This window comes from Equus przewalskii, chromosome 9, assembly GCF_037783145.1.
Source record: "Equus przewalskii isolate Varuska chromosome 9, EquPr2, whole genome shotgun sequence".
Lineage (NCBI taxonomy): Eukaryota > Metazoa > Chordata > Mammalia > Perissodactyla > Equidae > Equus > Equus przewalskii.
In genome coordinates this window covers 16,136,730-16,155,361 of record NC_091839.1, presented here as the reverse complement: position 1 = coordinate 16,155,361, position 18,632 = coordinate 16,136,730, and the positions used below count along the sequence as shown (strand labels likewise).

Below are 18,632 nucleotides of genomic sequence, written 5' to 3'. Positions count from 1 at the left end.
GTCTGGTGCTTTCCTAAGTTCTGTGACTGGTTCTAGCGAATTATTGAAACTGAGGGAGTCCATGGGAATCTCTGAATTTGTTGGCAGCCGGTCTGAAGGGAGGGTGGCCCTGGGGACCCCCAGACTCAGGCAGACGTGGCAGACTGGGCCTTTCACCTTAGGTTTGGCTGACTCTGGGAACTCCCCAGAAGGCAAATGATGCTAAAATTAGCATCTGTGTAAAGAAGGGCATTCTCAGGAAGGTATGGTTGAAAGCCAGCTGCTGTGTTGTGAGGACACTTGGGCAGCCTGTGTAGAGGCCCACGTGGTGAGGGACTGAGGCCTGCCAACAACCATGTGTGTGAGTTTGGAAGCGGGTCCTCCAGCCCCAGATGACTGTAGCCCTGCCTGAGAGCTTGGTTTCAACCTCATGCGAGACTGAGTAAAAACCATCCAGCTAAGCTGCTCCCAGATTCCTGATTCTCAGAAACTGTGTGACATGATAAATATTGGCTGTTTTAAGGTGCTGAGTTTTGGGCTCATTCATTGTGCAGCAATAGGTAACTAATACATCATGCCACTGCCATTTATCTATCCACTCAATCAATCATTCAAATATTATCTACTCACCTATCATTCAACCAATGAACCAATGGTCTATCTATCCAACTACCCATCCAAACATCCATCATCCATCCATCCAAATATCTGTCTAAACACCACCATCTGTCTATCCACCATCATCCACCTAATGAATACAATGGTCCAACCATCCATCCATCCATCCATCCATCCAAATATCTGTCTAAACATCACCGATCCATGTATACACCATCATCCACCTAATGAATACAATGGTCCATCCATCCATCCATCCATGCATCCATCCAAATATCTGTCTAAACATCACCCATCCATGTATCCACCATCATCCACCTAATGAATACAATGGTCCATCCATCCATCCATCCAAATATCTGTCTAAACATCACCTATCCATGTATATACACCATCATCCACCTAATGAATACAATGGTCCATCCATCCATCCATCCATCCAAATATGTGTCTAAACATCACCCATCCATGTATCCACCATCATCCACCTAATGAATACAATGGTCCAACCATCCATCCATCCATCCATCCATCCAAATATCTGTCTAAACATCACCAATCCATGTATATACACCATCATCCACCTAATGAATACAATGGTCCATCCATCCATCCATCCAAATATCTGTCTAAACATCACCCATCCATGTATCCACCATCATCCACCTAATGAATACAATGGTCCATCCATCCATCCATCCATCCATCCACGCATCCCCTTAACCATCCCACCACCCCTCTCTCAAATTCAGACATGTCAGCCCCCAGAGCACAGGGGTGAAGACTCTTCTTCCACGCCGGTCCTCACCTGAGCTATATCCAGATCTGTCTCCACTGCCTCAAGGTCTTTCCCGGAGGCAAAGACTTTGTGTGCATTCTCCACATCCACAAGTAGTTCATCTGGGAGATCAGCCTGTGGGGAAAGAGAATCGAGGCTTCAGGAAATCTTGAGCCCAGGAGATGGCAACAGTGAGACAGTCTGGACATCTGAACTCAGACAGAAGCGAGGGTCGAATGTCAGAGAGCTGGGACACTGAGGGGGTCAAAGAGCAGATGCAAATAAGTTCTGAACCCGGGTGTTCAAAAGTCAGAGTGCACAGGGCAAGCAGAAAAGGTTCGAAAGACCAAACCTGAGGCAGTGCTATTCAGGCCTTCTGGGGTTAAAGGTCTTGGAGTCTGGAGTCTGGGAGATGATGCAGACTCCAGCTGTCCCAGGGGAAAAAGCTGAGGTCAAAGGTCACTCTATTTCTCCGGTGGAGAGAAGGTATTTAGGTGGGTGCATAGGGTGGGAATGAGGAAGGTCAACACCAGATAATTTGGACCCCTGAGTCAAAGGTCAGGATAAATAGTAACCGCTATGGCCTACTGGGCATCCACCAGGGCCCAGGCCCCTGGCTACTGCTTCCCATGAATGATCTCATTGGGCCCTCACAGTAACCAATGGTTGCTCCTTGCCATTATCCTAATTTTACAGGTGAAGAAACTGACGCCCTGCATGTCCAGGGTAACACAGCTGGTAAGTGACGGAGTCAGGATCTGAACCCAGGTTTCTGTAATTTAAGACATTAGATATTCTTGACTCTTTGAGGTCAAAGTTCAGAGAGCCTGGATGCTGGGTCACAAGCAAGGAGGGGGTCACCTGTGCCAGTCCCAAACATCCCAGGTTTTGGTCCAGATAACAGTGGAAGAATCTAGAATCAAGGTCTTAAAGGAACCCCAGACCTTGTCTCATCCCGACCTTCCCACTACACAGATGGAGAAACTGAGGCCCAGAGAATAGCACGATTCAGGCCAAGGGCCCAAGCAGCCTGGACCCCGAGGGCCCAAGAGTGCTGGACTGCTTACTGGAAGAGGGCTCTGGGGGCGCCGTGCGGCCGGGGGTGCGCTGGGGGTGGCGGCAGCTGAAGTCCCATCCAGGATCGGTGCCAGGAGGCGACAGAGGTCAGGGCTACAGAAACGGCGGGGGTCGGCGGCCAGGGCGGCCTCGCTCAGGGAAGGGGGGTGCAGGAAGGCCAGGATCCGGGGACCAGAGGCGTCTGCAGGACACAGAGGAGGACACAGGATGGTCATCCAGGGCTGAAGGGCAGAGCCCTCCGCCCCAACCCCAGGGAGCATAGCTGACATCGTCAACAACCAATCGGGGGGACACTGTTCACAGTGCTGGGTCCTGGAGGAGCCCTGCGGGGCCAGGGGCTACCCCTTCAGTTGTCACCTTGTGGCAGGCCCTGGAGGGTCCCGGGGGAGAGGCCAGTGGAGGGTGAAGGGCATACAGTAGGCTCGAGACAGTCGCAATTGCCCAATGGTGGGGAGATGTTTTAATATTTAAACTCGACGTGGCTGGACCAGGGCACCTGACTGACCCAGTTCTCCAGCGGCACAGAACAGCATTCGGCCATTCGGCTCTGGGAGGCTGGCATGTTACAAGAAAAGACTGGCCCGAGGCCTTCAAGGAGGTTCTCAGGTCCATGGAGGTCAAGACGTGGCCCTGAGTCAGTTCTGAGCCAGAAAAGGAAAAGATACCAGTGACCCCCACACCACACCCAGGCGCATGGGCTGCCAGCAACAGCTTGGAGAAGGTGAGGCCTTGAAGGACAAACAGGGAAGGAAGCTCATCCAGGGGGGTAGAAGGAAGAGGTAGAAAGGAGCCAAACTGGGGAGGGTGGAGATTGCTGGAAGCCAGAGCAGTGAGATGGGAGCAGGGAACAAGCTGAAGGGAGAGGACAATGGGGAGCCACAGCAGGATTCAGCAGAGACCAACAAGTCTGAAGCAATCATCCCAGGGACACAGAAGAGGGAGGAGCAGGGAGAGAAGAGCATTCTAGGCAAAGGAAACTGCACATGCAAAGGTCCTGAGGCAGGAAAGAGTCTGGCATGTTCCAGGAGCACTAAGGAAGCTGGTGTGGTTCGGAGAGTGAGCAAGAAGGGGAGGGAAGCAGGAGGCAGGTCACACAGGGCCTGGTGAGCCAAATTAAGGCACTTGGGCTTCCTCCCAAGCATCCTGGGGACACAACCCCTCCCAGCCCCAGCCCTACCCCATACCAAGGCTGTCCCCAAGATTAGGGCCGTCCTGAGAGGGGATACCCCGCTGAACGGGTCTGCGAGAGTGTCGCTCCGTTTGCTCCAAAGACAGCACCACTTCGGTCTCTTCCACCCGGCTGGGGTACAGGGCAGAAAGGGGAGTGGGAGTCAGGGAGGCTCCCTGGCCACAGCCCAGAGGATGTCTTGTCATCAGGATGATATCCTTATAGATATTTACTTATAAACCTATTCTTATAAATGTATTGATGAAGAATCTATATTTAACATTCCCATGTTATCAAATGTGAAGCATTCATAGGGATATATTTTAATGAATAAGGTTTTATTTGTGAGGCTTCTATTCAGGGGCATTTTTCATATTCAAGGGAACAGATTTATAAACGCATCCTTCTTCCGTCCCCCACGCCTCCCCACCCCCCAGTCTCTAGCTGCAGAGACAGCCCAAATGTTCACGGGGCCAACTGGCTTTCGGAGAATCCGGCTGGGGCTGAAGACCAGCCCTCATTTGCATCTCATTTGCATGACACGCTCCAGGATGGAACGTGGGTGGTCCTCCCACCAGCTCCGTGAGAAGCTAGGACCCTTCCACATCCTCACCAAAACCCCTTCCGGGCTGGAAACATCCCAGTTGAGGCTGGACCAAAGCCACTCCATCCCCTTGGAAAACCACAAGCACACGCAGTCACACACGTACACACACTTGGTACACAGAGGCAGAAACAGGAACACTCAGATATGCCCCAGTGTATCCCCGGACAGATTTGGGCACACACGCCCTCCAGGCGGGCTTGCACGTGCATCCAGGCCACGTGGAGCTCACTCGCTCCTTCACTCCACAAACACTTCCTAGACGGCCAGTCCCGCTTAGTGGTTAAGAGCAAGGGCTCTGCAGCCAGCGGCCTGGGTTCCAACCCCAGCGCTGCCACTTACGAGCTGTGTGACCTTGAGCATGTGGCTGAACCTCTCTGGGCCTCGGTTTCCTCCTCTGTAAAGAGGAAATAACAATCCTACCTCCTTCCCAGGTTGTTAGGAGGCTTCAGTGAGTTAATATATGAAAAATGGGTGGAGCCGTGCCTGGCACAAGGCGAGCTCCACGTAAGTATTCTCTGTTATGGTTTATTGAGCAACTCCCGTGTGCCAGAGACTGTTCTAGGCGCTGGCGATTCAGCGGTGCCCCGTATAAGTGAGTTTTACTTTTGTGAAGCATTCGCTCACTGCATTGGAGGGAGGCTCAGGTGCAGAAGGGGAGGGGTTTTTATACCACAAAGTGTAAGCTCCTGAGCACACATAAACAGCCACAGAGCTGCACACCACACAGTACGTACACAGCCCCAAGGCTGATTAACACCCTCCGCTCCTCATTTCCCTGTTACTAAGTAAACTATTCATTCCTCCCCATTTTCTGCCAGCAAAACTGAACCTGCTGGCCTGCCCCTCGATTACAGTGCACACATTTGCAATCCCACGGCTGGGCTGTAAAAAGGCAAATCTTCCTAGTGAATAAAAGGAGGTTCCAGGGGCCGGCCCAGTGGCGCAGCGGTTAAGTTCGAACGTTCTGCTTCGGCGGCCTGGGGTTCACCGGTTCGGATACCGGGTGCGGACATGGCACCGCTTGTCAAGCATCCCACATATAAAGCAGAGGAAGATGGGCACGGATGTTAGCTCAGGGCCAGTCTTCCTCAGCAAAAAGAGGAGGATTGGCAGCAGTTAGCTCAGGGCTAATCTTCCTCAAAAAAAAAAGGAGTTTCCAGAAAAGATGGGGCCAGGTCCCTCTCTCTTGCAGTGACAATGGAGAGACCTCTTTCCATACCTACAAGTTATTCCAAGTGTCTAATTTGAAAAGGTGTTAAAATGAGAACTTTCCACAGATGCTCAGTCTTGTTTTCTTGGGCAATGTGAAGACTCGTACGAATATCCCTGTTAGCAATTTCTGTTTTCTAACAGAATCTGTCCTGGATCAAAGAGACCTGGGAAAACTCCTAAAGCTTTAGAAATCGATGCCGTGTCCTGGAAGACAATCTTCAAAGAAAAGCTGTAATTCTGTCTGTCTTATGTGATAATTTGCTGCGCTTGTCATGATGTTGTCATGTGAAAAACTTCTAAGATACATGAGGAGGAGGAGGGAGCCTATGATTTACCACTAAGCATCCAATAGAATGGTTGGAATTCAAACCCAACAAGACAAAACAAAGCAAAAGGCTGGCAAGGAGGCTGAGGAACTGGAACCCTCGGACATCGCTGATGGGACCGCAAAATGGTACGGCCCTTCGGAAAACGGTTTGGCAGTTTCTTAGGAAGTTAAATATACACTGACCGTACGACCCATCCATTCCACTCCTAGGTGTTTACTCAAGAGAAATGAAAACACATGATCTCACAAAATCCTGTATGAGAATGTTTACAGTGGCTTTTTGCATCATCACCCAAAATAGGGAACAGCTCAAATGTCCACCCACTGGTGAGTGGATAAACAAACAGTGGTCCACTCATATTCACATCACAGAATACCACTCAGCATTAAAAAGGAACCATTGACACGCACCACAACAGAGATGAATTTTAAATACGTTATGAGTGAAAGAAGCCAAACTCAAAATCCTACATCCTGTAGGATTTTCCAGGATGACATCCTAGAAAAGGCAAAATTCTAGGGTCAGAGAACAGATCGGTGGTCGCCAGGGACTGGAGGTGGGCTGGGGTTCATTAGGAGAGAATTTTTTTGGGTGATGAGATTATTCTATTGCTTGATTGTGGTAGTGGTTACACAATTCCACACATAGCAAAACGCACAGAACCGTACACCAGAAAGAGTGAATATTCTATACGTAAATGACGCTTCATTTTTTAAAAAGCAAAAACATCCCCAGGATTCTGCTAAATTTCTCAAGTTATAGAGTCCTTTTAGTGTAAATTAACAGACACACACCCGTGCAACTTCGTGTGTACCTGTAGACACGTGTGTGCATTTAGTCACACATGTTCCACATACATGGAGCTGTGCACGCTCCCTCTCACACACATGTGCACAATATGCACGCAGGTTTGTGCGCGTGCACACACACACCTGTTCACACACACGCAGACCAGACCCACCCACATAGCCGCCCCACCCCCTCCCGCTTACCTGATCAGGAAGTGGACACAGACAATACTCTCCGACTGGGGGCCCCGGCCCCCCGACACCACTGTGGCCTGGGTCTGGGTCCACAGGTAGCCACCACTCCGGGCCAGGAAGCGATACTGCCCCGTCACTGCCTGGCCCTTGCTCAGCACTGCGAAAGGGGACAGGGAGGGGTCAGGGCCACAGAAGGGGCGAGTGGGGAGAGAAGGATCTGGGAGCAGAGGTTGGGTATGAAGGGTCCAGAGAAGAGAAGGCTCCCTGGGCTGTGGGGAGCTGGGGGGCTGGCTTCAGAGGGTGGGGGGATAGGTTCCCTGGGGAGCAGGGAGTCGGTGTTGTCTGGGGCCATGTAGTGCCAGCTCCAGGCCCCGGGAAATGGACTGGGAACACGTACGGGTGTGGATGCTCTGACCCACTGCGTCGGAGTCCAGCGCATGGATGTACTCGTAGGCGGAACAGCCAATCAGGTCATCGGGGCTGTAGCCGGCAACCTCCGCGATCCTGGGATGGGGGGGTGGGGGGGCCTGGTCAGTTAAACTGGCTGAGGTGGAGGGTGGGTGGAGGGAAGGGGCAGGGGGACAAAGGGAGGAAGCCAGCAAGACAGAGAGACAGGGTTGTAACAGAAAGGGAAAGAACAAGAAATAGAAAAGGAGACGTGGTAGGCTCCATAATGGCGCCCAAAGACGTCCTGATTCCCGGAACCTGGGAATATGCCACCTCACATGGCAAAAGAGACTCTGCATATGTGATGAAGTTAGGGATCCTGAGATGGGAGATGGTCCCGGATTATCTGGGTGGACCCAGTGTAATCGCAGGGGTCACTATAAGACGGAGGCAGAAGATCAGAGTGAGAATCGGAGATGCAATGATGGAGACGAGGCTCAAGATGGAGAAAGGGGCCACGAGCCAAGGAATGTAGGAAGTCTCCAGAAGCTTTTAAGGCAACGATTCTTCCATGGAGCCTCCAGAAGGAACACAGCCCTTGATTTTAGCCTCATAAGACTCATTTCAGATGTCTCACCTCCAGAACCGTGAGACAGTGAACGTGGGTCGTGTTGAGGCACAACTTTTGTGGTCTATGCTACCATCGCAACAAGAAACTAACATGAGGGGAGAAAGAGGGTGGAAATGGGAAGAGTGAAGAAAGAAAAAGAGACAATGTGAAAGAAATACGACAGGGGAAGAGGAAGGAAGAAAATCACGAAAAGAGAAGAATGAAGAGAAATAAAAAGTAATCATGATGATAATGATTTAAAAAACACACACTTCTATAGGGCTCTGTGCCAGGCAACCCACCGGGCGCTCAGAACGACTGTTTGAAGTAGATTCTGCTGTCGTTCCATAGGACAGAGGAGGAAAGGGTGGCCCAGAGAGGTGAAGTCGTTTGGCCAAAGGCACACAGCCAGGATTTAAACCCACAGTCTGAAGCCAGAATCGCCTGCAACTCTGAGATGAGGGAAAGAAGGAAGACACAGAAAAATGAAGGGAGGCAGGGAGGGAGAGAGGAGCAGAGGGGAGAGAGAAAAAGGGAGAAAGGGAAGGGTGGAGGGAGAATGAATAATGACGGTTTATGGAGTGCTTACTTCGTGTCGACACTGGACTACCTGCTTGCCACCAAGTGACTCGCTTAAGGAAAGCAACAGAAGGACCAGGAGGGAGAAACTATGAGAAAGACACAGAGAGAGAGAGAGAGACACGATCAAAGATGAAAAGACCCACAGAAAATTCAGAGACGGGCAGACACACAGAGACAGAGAGAGATGGAGTCTGAGAGACAGAAACAGACCAGAGAGAGGACCCGGGCAGCGGGAGAAGAAACAGAGGGAGGGAAGTTGGGCAGGAAGGCAGACGAAGACAGGGCTCCCGCCCACCTCTCGTCGCAGTAGGTGAACTTCATGTCCAGGCTGTGGCGGCTGAGGAAGGCCCCCCGGCCCAGCGGGGGCTCCAGGCTGCCCGGGTGAGGGATGGCTTCACAGATGAGCACCAGGCATTGCAAGGGGGGCTCCAGGGTGGGGCTCCCAGCTGGAGAAGTCTGTGCAGGGGGCTTGTAGGCCCTCATGTGTCCAGAGCAGTGTAGCACCTGGTGGGGGGTGGAGCAAGATTCCAAGACTCAGGGAGCTCTGAGGGTCCCCAGATTCCAACCCCATGGAGATTCCAACCCCATGGGGGCTGAGGAGCCCCCAGCCCCAGCCCCACAGAGATCCAGCCTAAGAAAGGATTCAGGACCCCCAGACCCAGAACTCCACAGACCCCCAATCTCCTAGATACCTGAAGGATCCACTGGATCCAGCCTGAGAGCCCCACAGGATCCCCGGCCTAGGACACCCCTAGGCTCCAACCTGCTGCCAGAATTTGAGGGCTCATCCCAGCCCCAGCAGGCCCCCAGACCCCTCGCCCTCCTCAGGCCAGCCCTGCCCACCTTCCAGGTGGCCGCTTTGAGGTTGAGGGTGCGCCCGCGGCTGGTGAGGGTGCTCTTCATGCGCAAGGAGAAGCACCGCTCCGTGGGGGCCTCCGGCTTCTTTTTGGAGAGGCCTGGGGAGGGCCACGGTGGGGGGGAGGGGGCGCCGGTCACTGGGCAGCCTCGCACAGGGCCCAGTTCCCTCCAGCACCCTGGGGACTCCAGTCTCCCCAGCCTCATCACCAAACTGAGACCCGGAACCAGAGAGGGGCCCTCAGGGGTGGGGTATCTCCTTCAGACCTCCCAGGGCAGGGATGTGTCCCCTCGGGCCCCAGGGCAGGGCCACATCCCCTTGGAGCCCAGGGAAGGGCCATGTCCCCTCAGACCCAGGGCAGGGCTGCGTCCTCCTTGCCCCATTTCTCTCAGTCCACTCTTCCAGAGGAGAGGAGATGCTGGCGGGAGGGTGGAGCCTCAGTTTCTGTGCCATGGGGACAGAGGCCTCTAGGGAACTCACTGTGCCGTGGGGTCAGGGCGTCCTGCAGCTCCTCTTGGTCACAGGGATGGATGAAATCAAAGATGCTGTGTCCGATGAGCTCCAGCTGCGAGGGAGGGAAGCAGAGGGGGTGTCTGGGAGGGAAAGCACATTCACCAGGGTCTCCGACCCAGCTCCTCCTTCCCATCCTCATCAGTCCTGCCCTAGTTCATGAGCCCGGATTACTTCGTCCCTCTCCCTATTCGTTCATTCATTCATTCATTCATGCCTTCATTCCTTTCTGCAGCATGCTATTTGCAGGCCCTCTTCTAGAGGGTGTGGGCACAGCAGTGACCACACAGAATCCCTCCTCTCAGAGCTTACCGGCTGGCAGGAGGAGATAGACAAGAAACAAAGAAAAACAGAAAGAAAACAGCACACATATGTGAAACAATATAATAAGTAATAGGAAGAAAACGAAAGCAGAGTAAAGTGATGAAAGGATGCAAGGCTATCTTAGAGGCAGTTGTCAGGGACAGTTTCTTTGCAGAGGTGACATTTAAACAAATTGCTAAACAAAGCCGGTGAGTGGTCTTGTGGCTCTCTGGAGTAGAGTGTTCTGGAAAGAGGGAACAGCAAGTGCAAAGGCCCTGAGGTGAGACCCTGTTCAAATCCCACCCGTTTGGCAAGCCAAAGACCAACTTGCTCTTTCAGTTCAGGAAAGGAGCCTGGTGCTGGGAGGAGAGGACACAGACGAAAGGGGACCCACACAGCTCACAGCCCGGTGGTGATGCTGGACTAGGGAAGTGAGCTCTTCCTCCTCTGATGGCCCCTCTTGTAGCTCGATTTGAATTCTGGCTCTGCCACTTCCGAGCTTTGGGACCTTGGGACATTCACCTCTCTGAGCCCAAGAGCTCAAGTTGACAGAGAAATTGGGACCAGAGGTGGGGTAACGAGGCAGGAAAATGCAACGGATGCCAACTACGGAGCCCATTTACATGAAATAGAAAAAAAAGAACGGTAGCTCTCACATGGGGCTTGCTGTGAGGATTAACTGAAATTAGTTCTAGTCACTCAGTGCCTCTTGCTTGTCTTCCCAGCCCCAAGGTCCTACTCCCACCTGAGGCCCGGCATCCACCTCCTTGGGGATCTCCCAGCCTCTGGTCTCGCCCCCTCCAAGTCTATCTCTGTGCAGCACCCAGAGGGGGCTTTCTGAAATGTGAATCTGATTCTACTTCTCTGAGACAACCTCTCCCCTGCTTAAAATCCTCCCATGGCTCCCCAGTGCCCTGGCCATAAACCTTCTAATTTGGCCCTAAACTATCTAGCCCCTGCTGACCTCACTAGCCTTTTTTCTCTCACCTTCTCCCACTGCACTCTGCACCTAGCCAGGATAATTATCTTTATTTCTCCCAAATGGTCTGTTTTATCTCACCCCTGGGTCTTTGCATATTCTGTCCCCTCGGCCATGTACCTTCCCAGTCTTCACTGCTGCCATCCATTCCCCATATCCCTTGACTGGCTAAGTCCTTCATGTTTCAGAACCGATGTCTTCTCCTCCAGGAAGCTCTCCACTGCCCCTCAGGCTGGGGCAGGTATCCCCCATCCCCAGGCATGCACAACCCCCAAGGCTGTCCTGTCCCATCCCAGCCCCGACCATTCTGAGGCTCCCCCGTCTGGGGACACGTCTGTCGTCCCTCTGTACTTTGGGCCCTGTAAAGGCACGGCTAAGGTGGTCCTCGCCCCCTCTGCATTCCTGCATCACCTGCACGGGGCCAGGCACAAAGCAGGCAGCTCCTCTCACCTGACTGAGGCCCAAGTGTTTGCTGACATTCTCCGACAGGTAAGCCATGTCTCCCTCGGCGGTGAGCACCATGACGAAACCCTCCAGGGCCTTCAGGTAGCAGGCATCCAGCGGTCCGCCCCCTGCTGCCACCTGGTTCCACTCCCCTGGTGTCCGGGCCAGGGTGGATGGGGCATCTCTATTCAGCCGTGGGCCTGCCCTGGCTCGCCGCCCCCCTGCCTTCCCTCACTCAGAAGAACGTATAGGTACCCCGAGGTGAGTGGGGGCACATCCCAGTGGCTTGGAGTCCCAAGGAAGAGGGCAGGGCCAACAAGGATCGGAATTCTAAGGGAGCAGGGCCTCCTAGAGGGACACAGTTCTAAGGAGGTAGGGGTCTCCCAAAGGAATAGAATTCTAAGGGGGTGGGCCTCTCAGAGGACAGAATTCTAAGGGGACGGAGTTCCTAGGGGGTCGAAATTCTAAGGGGCTAGGGCCTAGGGGGAGTCAGAATTCTAAGGGGGCCAAGCCTCCCAGGAGTTCAGAATTCTTGGGGAATGACCTTGCAGGTGGGCAGAATTCTAAAAAAGCAAGGACTCCTAGGCGACAGAACTCTAAGGGGACAGGGCCTCCCAGAGAAGTAAAATTCTAGGGGGCAGGGAAGTCTAATGGGCAGAGCCAGCCAGAGGATGACTCTATGTTCCTTATAATAAAATCTTTTCAGGGTCCTGGGATTCCAAGGACTGTGTGTGTGTGTGTGGGGGGGGGGGGTGCGTGCGGGGGGGCGGTGAGTGTGGCAAAGCCTCCTGCAGAGTGGAATTCTAACTGGTGGGAGTTCTAGGGGATTGCTACTAAAAGGACCAGCTATAGAGCTAGGGGAGGGGAAAAGAGACTTTCTCAAGTAATTAAAAATTGGGCAGCGAAGCCTCCCAGGGGTATTTATTATTTAAGGGGACGGGGCCTAGCCAGGAAGGTCTCCCAGGGGACCAAATCCTAGGGGTTGACGCGCCTTAAGGAGCAGCAGGCCTCCTATTCCTTGAGTTCTAACCCTAAGGAGGCGGAGCTTCCCAAGGGCGCATTCCAAAAGGCGGGGCCTCACGAGTGATAGACTCCTAAGGGGGCGGGGCCTCCCAGGGAACTGGGCTCCGACTGGCCCGGAATTCGAAGGGGGCGGGGCCTCACCAGGGAGGCGGGCCAGAGGGGTGGGGCTCCGCCGGGAAGACGTCGGGGGCGGGGCCTTGTGGAGAGAGGGCTTCCCGGAGGCCGGGCCACCCCAAGGATGCAGCTTTCCGGGGGCGGGGCCTCGCCGAGGAGGGCCTCCCCGGGGGCGGGGCTCACCTGCGGCGCAGAGGCGGTGCATGCGCAGGTAGCTGATGGTGAGGCGCATGATGGAGGCCTTGTCCAGGTGGGCGCTGACCCCGCGCGCGAAGGGCAGCGTGTGCGCCAGCTGGTACAGCACCTCGGTCTCCTGGCTGCGCCGGCTGCGGGCCGCATCCCGGGACTTCTCCTTGCGCAGCTCGGTGCTCGACCTGCCGGCATGGGCGGCATTCACTGGTGGCGTCCCGGGAAGGGAAAGAGGCGGAGGGGACAAGCACGTGGGGTGCTGCCACATGGGGCCCGGGCTCACAGACAGCAGGGCCACGACTGTGAAGGCCTCGCTTTGTGGCCCGGACGAGTCCCCGAAGCTCTCTGGACCTGGGAGGGTTAGACTCTGGAGCCGCTCCTCGCCTCGGGTTTTATCTGTCCCCACGCCAGCCCACCAGCGCCTCACTCCTCTCTGAGGCGTGCCCAGAGCCGCTCTGTCCCCTCCCTGACTTATCTGTTGTTTATTCCCTGGGCTTGGGACGCCTGGGGGCCAGGGAGGCCTCCTGCTGGGGGTGGGGGGGGGGGTGGGGGGCGGGGAGAGCTGGCCGACCTGGCCCAGAGCCAAGGAAGGGAGCACGAAGAAGACGCCTGCAGTCTCCCAGGCCCCCTGCCCTACAGCTCCCAGAACCCCCTCTCCCGCCCTTTCCCCTACCAGCTGAGCTGAGTCCTCAGAATCTTCCAGCACAGATTTCAAAGTCCAACGACCCACCAACAGGGGCCCTGCCAGGGTGACAGCAAACTGACCCTAGGGTTCTGTCTAGACGACAGGTAACCACTCACCCCTGCTCTTTAATCCACTTCAAATGCCCACATTCTGCACGTACGGGTGGGGGCAGGGTGAGCATCATTTTGTCACAAATACCTGCCACTTATCCAGCTTTTACTATTATGTCAATCCCTGTGCCAAATGTGTAACGTATATTAACCCATTTAGAGCTCAGACAACCCTAGAAAGAAGGTAATAACATTATCCCCATTGAACAGATGAGGAAACCGAGGCACAGAGAGGTGCAGCGTTCGCCCATCAGGTGTGAAGCCAGGCTTGGAATCCTGGTGTGCTTGAATTCCTCAATTTTCTCTGTTCTGGGGCCCTGGGTTTATCTCCAGGTTTTAACGTTTCTCTTTGTTTGTGCCACTGTCTTAAAAGTCAAACTCCAGGTCTTCTGAACCCAAACTCTACAGTTTTTTGGGAAAAAAAATTATAGAGGATCCTACATATATATAATTGTATCTATATTTATAATATTGGTAAAACCATTAATAAGCAGCTATGGTGTGCTAAGCATTCATGTGTCTGGCACCATAGTCAGTACTCTGCCTGTGTGTACGCAGTCAATCCTAGGAGACCCAAGCGGGAGGCACTTTAAACATCCATTTCACAAAGGGGAAACTGAGGCTCTGCCAGGTGAAATCTTTTGCCCCAAAAGTCACAAAGCCAGTAACCAGCAGAGCTGCGATTTGGACCCAGGCAGTGAGGGTCCTTCATTCCTTCCTTGTAACCCAGCCCAGGGAAGTAGAACTCTAGAAGGGGAGCCTTCCCTTCCTAAAAGCCAGAGAGGCCACTTCTAGGGGGTGGCATCAACCTCACCCCCAAGCAGAAGACCTGCAGCCCCACGATGGGGAGAGGAGAGGGGACTGTCGTGTCTGGCTACAGAGGGGGAAAAACTCCACAGGGCAACCGGGTGGGAGGGACAGAGGGGGCAGGCTGGGTGGAGTGGTGGAGGGAGCCAGCAATCGCCCCCATCCCTCCCTCCTGGCTGGTGGGGGCAAGGGCCTCCAGTCCTGCTCTGCCCAGAGGACATTCCGTCCTGGCCTGTCCCAGCCCTGTTTGTCTTCCTGCCCAGAGGGTGGGGGTGGGCGGGCCTCACGGAGCTGGGGGCCCGGACTGAGGGAACAGGAACAGGGGTGGGGCCAGCCCCCCACCTCCCAGGCAGCTGGGCTCTGTAATCCTCCGTGGCAGACTTCTCTCCCCATAGAAGGAGCCAGCTGGTGTCTGCAGCGGGACCCTCCTTCCAGCTCCCAGCCTGTTCTCTGGATGGTCTTCTGACAGGAAGCGTGGGCCTCTGGCTGGCCTCACGGACACCTGGATCTCTGGCCTTTCCTTTTAAACAGAGCAGGGGCTAGTCCCTCTGGCTCAGGGGTCCAGTCTCGACTCCATTTCTTATTCACTGTGTGACTCTAGACAAACTGCACAGCCTCCCTGTGCACCATCACAACACAACCTCATAGGGCCGTTTTGAAGATTAAATGAAATATGTGAGGGCCTTAGAACAGGGCGTGGCAATGGATGAGTGCTCTAAAAAGGGTAAACTTATTATTCCCCCTCTGTCCACGTCAAGGCTGGAAGACTTAGGAACCTTTCGGGCACTGGAGAAACCCATGGGCCCTGGTGGTAACCCCGGGGTGTGGCGTGTGTGTGCAATTCCATCCATGACTTTTACACAAGCATTTTGGGAAGAAGACTAAATAACAGTGATCGTGATAATAATGATGGCTTTGGTGTATTGGACACTCACGGAGCAGGAGACCCCACTGAATCCTTTGAACAACCCTATGAACCAGAAGTGGTCTCTCTTTGACAAAGGCTCTGAGCAATGGCATCTCCGGCCCCCAAGTCACCCAGCCGGGAACCCCAGGGCCCTCCACTGATTATGCTCAACGCGTCTCAGTTAGCCCCACCGTGTGTGTGTCCACTTCTGCCCAGATCTCCGTGTGACTTGAACACAGCTTATTGCACATCGACGGGCTGTCCTGCCCCAAAGATCTGTTCCCCCATGGCTCCTCAGCTTGATCTGGTGCAGGGGAGGGGAGGGATGACCCCCATTTTCCAGGCGATGAAACTCAGGCTCAGAGAGGCAGTCACTGGCACAAGGCCACACAGCCAGGAACTGGGAGAGCTTGGATTTGAACCCCGACTTTGGGGCCTGTGCTCTTAAATGTCATGCCTTGGCAGGTGTGTCCCCCCCCAAGGGGCCCCTGCCCTGCCCCTCCTTTGCCCAGTGGCCTCCGTCCCTTCCCCGTGTCCCACTTCTGCTGCCTCTGGTTTCCATAGCTGGCCAGTCTCTCCAGCTGGCCGCGTGCCCGGCCCTGGTCCAGCCCCCTGGCACTCTGCCCAGCCTGGGACGTGCGGCTGGAACCCTGCCACCCTTCCTCTGTGTTCCAGCAGAGAACAGGGGGTGGGGCCAGGGCCTGGAGGCCCCAGGGTGAGGCCTGGGAATGGGGCCTGGGGCCCCCCCAACCAGGAGAAGGAGAAGTCCACTTTTCCCGATCCTGAAGAACTTGTCACCCGTGAGCAAAGGCCCAGAGAAAGTAGGGAGACGCCGGCCCACATTCAGGGCTGCCCCTGGGTGTCTCTTCTCACACTCAGCTGGCTCTTGGATCTTGCAGAAAATGTAGAGGATTTGGGGGGGGCTCAGGCTGTATCTGGGCGGGGACCCCTCTCGGCACTGCCCAGGAGTGGCCTGAGAGGCCCAAGGCAGGGTTTGGATTTGATAAGGGACTTCGGGGTGGCAGTCAGGGGGTGTCTCTCTGCTCCCCCCCCCGCGCCACTCATTCCCAGGGCATGGAATCCAGTGGGGTGCCCGTACCCGAAGTCCTATCTTCTCCGGGGAACCCTCCAACCTGGGGGGGCCTGGGGCAACAGGCCCATCAGGGACTTCCGAAGAACACCCCTGCCCGGGGGCAGCAGGAAGCCCCAGCTGGAAGGAAGGAAGGGGGTGAGGAGGTGGGGGGGGCCCACTCACCATCACCCAGGCCCCCGTTGGCCCAGGTGCCATCCTAGGGGTGCAGGAGGGGATAAAGCGGGGCCGGGATCCGGGTGCGAGTTACGAGTGGGTGGCGCACAGAGCTGGATGACACCACAGGAAAGGGCTGGCCTTCGCTGGGGAAGGGGGAGCACCCCAGCTCAGCCAAGAGGGGCCCCCACCCAGCCAGAAGGGGGCGCTGGGAGGGGCTGGGCCGGGGCTGGCCCAGAGATGGTGGGATGGAGTTCCCTGGCGGGCCCAGAGCCAGAGACTGGAACAGAATTGGGGGGAGAGGGGTGCGGCTTGGGTGGGTGAAAACATAGGGGGTGTAGACAGATCCAATCAGACCTGCGAAGCCAGGGAGGAGGGAAGGGGGTGAGGCTTCTTGGACGCCTCAGATTGGACAGGGGGAAACCAAGGGCCAGGGACATTTTCCGGGGTCCCGTGAAAACATGGCCAGATAGGATGTCCTGCCCGTGGGCCCCGAGCACAGGTCCCCAGTCACCTCAGCACATCTGCACCTGCTGGGCAGTGAGCACAGAGACCCACCCTCCGCCCAGGATGACCCCAGCAGGGCACTGTGGTGGGCGGGGGGCGCTCTCATCCCCGCCTGCACAGCATCAGACACAGCACCCTCCATGGGGTCTTCCCCAAATAAGGCTGGGGTGGGGCCCCCTCCCACCATCACAGGGACTGGGGGGAGGAGGGGGGTGGGGGAATGAGATAACTGGGCCAGACTTTGGGAAGTAGGTCAAGCTGTTTCCCTGTTATTAGAGGGGGTGACCTTATCTTCCAAAAGGCTACCAAAAGGCCTTGGGAAGGGTCCCAGTAGCTTCTGAAAGGGGACGCCCTCTGCCTATCTCTAGGGAACTCAAGGTTTGGGCGACTGTGTCAGAGAGGGTCCAATTAAAGGAGATCTCTCTGGAACTCAGGAACTGACTCCCCATTCCAAGGGACTCTCTAGAGCTGAGAAGGCTCAATTTGGGGGGACCTCATACCCCCTAGGATCCCAGGGATCTGGTAGCAAAGAACAACCTCAAGTCTGGGGGTTTGGAGCCCAGAAGGGTCAATATGTGGAGGGAGAACGCCTCCCAGAGAAGCCCAGAACTACTCAAACGCAACCACCCCCAATTCCGTGGGGACCCCGAGTTTCACACCCAGCCAGGAGGGGAAGCGAACTCGGAGCAGCAGGAACTCGGGCGTCACGACCCCGAAGTCGCTCCTGCCTAGAGGGGCGGGGCAGCCGGGGACCTGGGGACTCCCCCACCCCTGCGATCCCCTAGGGCAGACGGTGCGGCGGGGCTGTGCCTCCACCCACGCGTCCCGGGGCGGCCGTGGCTTGTACCCGGGTGTGCGTCCCCCGCCCGGCTCAGGGGTCCCTGGAAGGAGGGCCGCCCCCCGATGCCCATCATGCCTGCCCCAGAACCCAGTACCTTGCGCGCTGCAGCCCCAGCGCCATGGCTCGCCCGTCGCGGCTCCGGAGCCCTTCGAGGCCCCCAGCCCCCCGCACGGGCCCTGCGAGCCCCCTCCCCAGCTCCTCCCCCGCCGCGCCATTGGCTGCACCGCGCCCGGCCCGCCGCTCTGGTTGGACGACCCGCCGGTCACTTCCGAGAAAGGGGCGGGACCAGAGACGGAGACTCGGCTAGCGGGGAGGCGTTGGGGGGGGATGCCTTGAAATACACACACACACCCCCGGCCGCACCCCTTGCCGCGGACTTGACCTAGAGCGGTGGCGCCTGCGCGGTCCGCGGGCCGCGCCTTCGGGCCCGGCCCGGCCCGCGAAGTTCCCACACCGATACTCTTCGGAACCCACCCAGTTCACTCTGCTCCTTACGCCCCGGGCCCCACCCTCTAACCCCCACCCTCGCCTTCCCCCTCCTTTTCCTACCCACGGTTGGGCCCTTCTGACCTCCAGGCCCACCCTCTCCAAGACGCCCAGCCCTGGCTGCTCTGTCTCCTCTTCCTGATCCCACGAGTCCCCCACTTCTCCGCGCCACCCGCGAACTCCCAACCCCACGCCCGTGCTCCAATCCCTCCCCCCTGTGCCCCACCATTCCCCCCCAGTCCCCATCCGTCCCCGTCCCTCCATCCCGGACCCCCTACCTCCTCCAGTCGGGCAC

At 56.0% G+C, this 18,632-nt stretch overlaps 1 protein-coding gene across 6 annotated transcripts in view; it reads right to left on the bottom strand.

The window, feature by feature from the left end:
• The window catches only part of HIF3A (hypoxia inducible factor 3 subunit alpha), a 28,112-nt gene extending 10,074 nt beyond the window's left edge, over nt 1-18,038 (bottom strand). For 4 of the 6 annotated variants that reach the window (XM_070633042.1, XM_070633044.1, XM_070633045.1 and 1 more), the window contains exons 1-10: nt 12,743-14,419; nt 11,429-11,574; nt 9,667-9,751; nt 9,174-9,286; nt 8,626-8,834; nt 7,149-7,255; nt 6,761-6,908; nt 3,637-3,752; nt 2,443-2,633; nt 1,406-1,510 (exon numbers count right to left, since the gene is read on the bottom strand). In XM_070633042.1, the coding sequence (XP_070489143.1) occupies nt 1,406-1,510; nt 2,443-2,633; nt 3,637-3,752; nt 6,761-6,908; nt 7,149-7,255; nt 8,626-8,834; nt 9,174-9,286; nt 9,667-9,751; nt 11,429-11,574; nt 12,743-13,016 (1,494 nt within the window). In that variant the 5' untranslated portion in view covers nt 13,017-14,419. Of the gene's footprint in view, nt 1-1,405; nt 1,511-2,442; nt 2,634-3,636; nt 3,753-6,760; nt 6,909-7,148; nt 7,256-8,625; nt 8,835-9,173; nt 9,287-9,666; nt 9,752-11,428; nt 11,575-12,742; nt 14,420-17,945 lie in introns of those variants that run through there. The other 2 variants (XM_070633043.1, XM_070633047.1) reach the window with 2 other exon arrangements.
• Between the last annotated feature and the right edge of the window lie 594 nt (nt 18,039-18,632).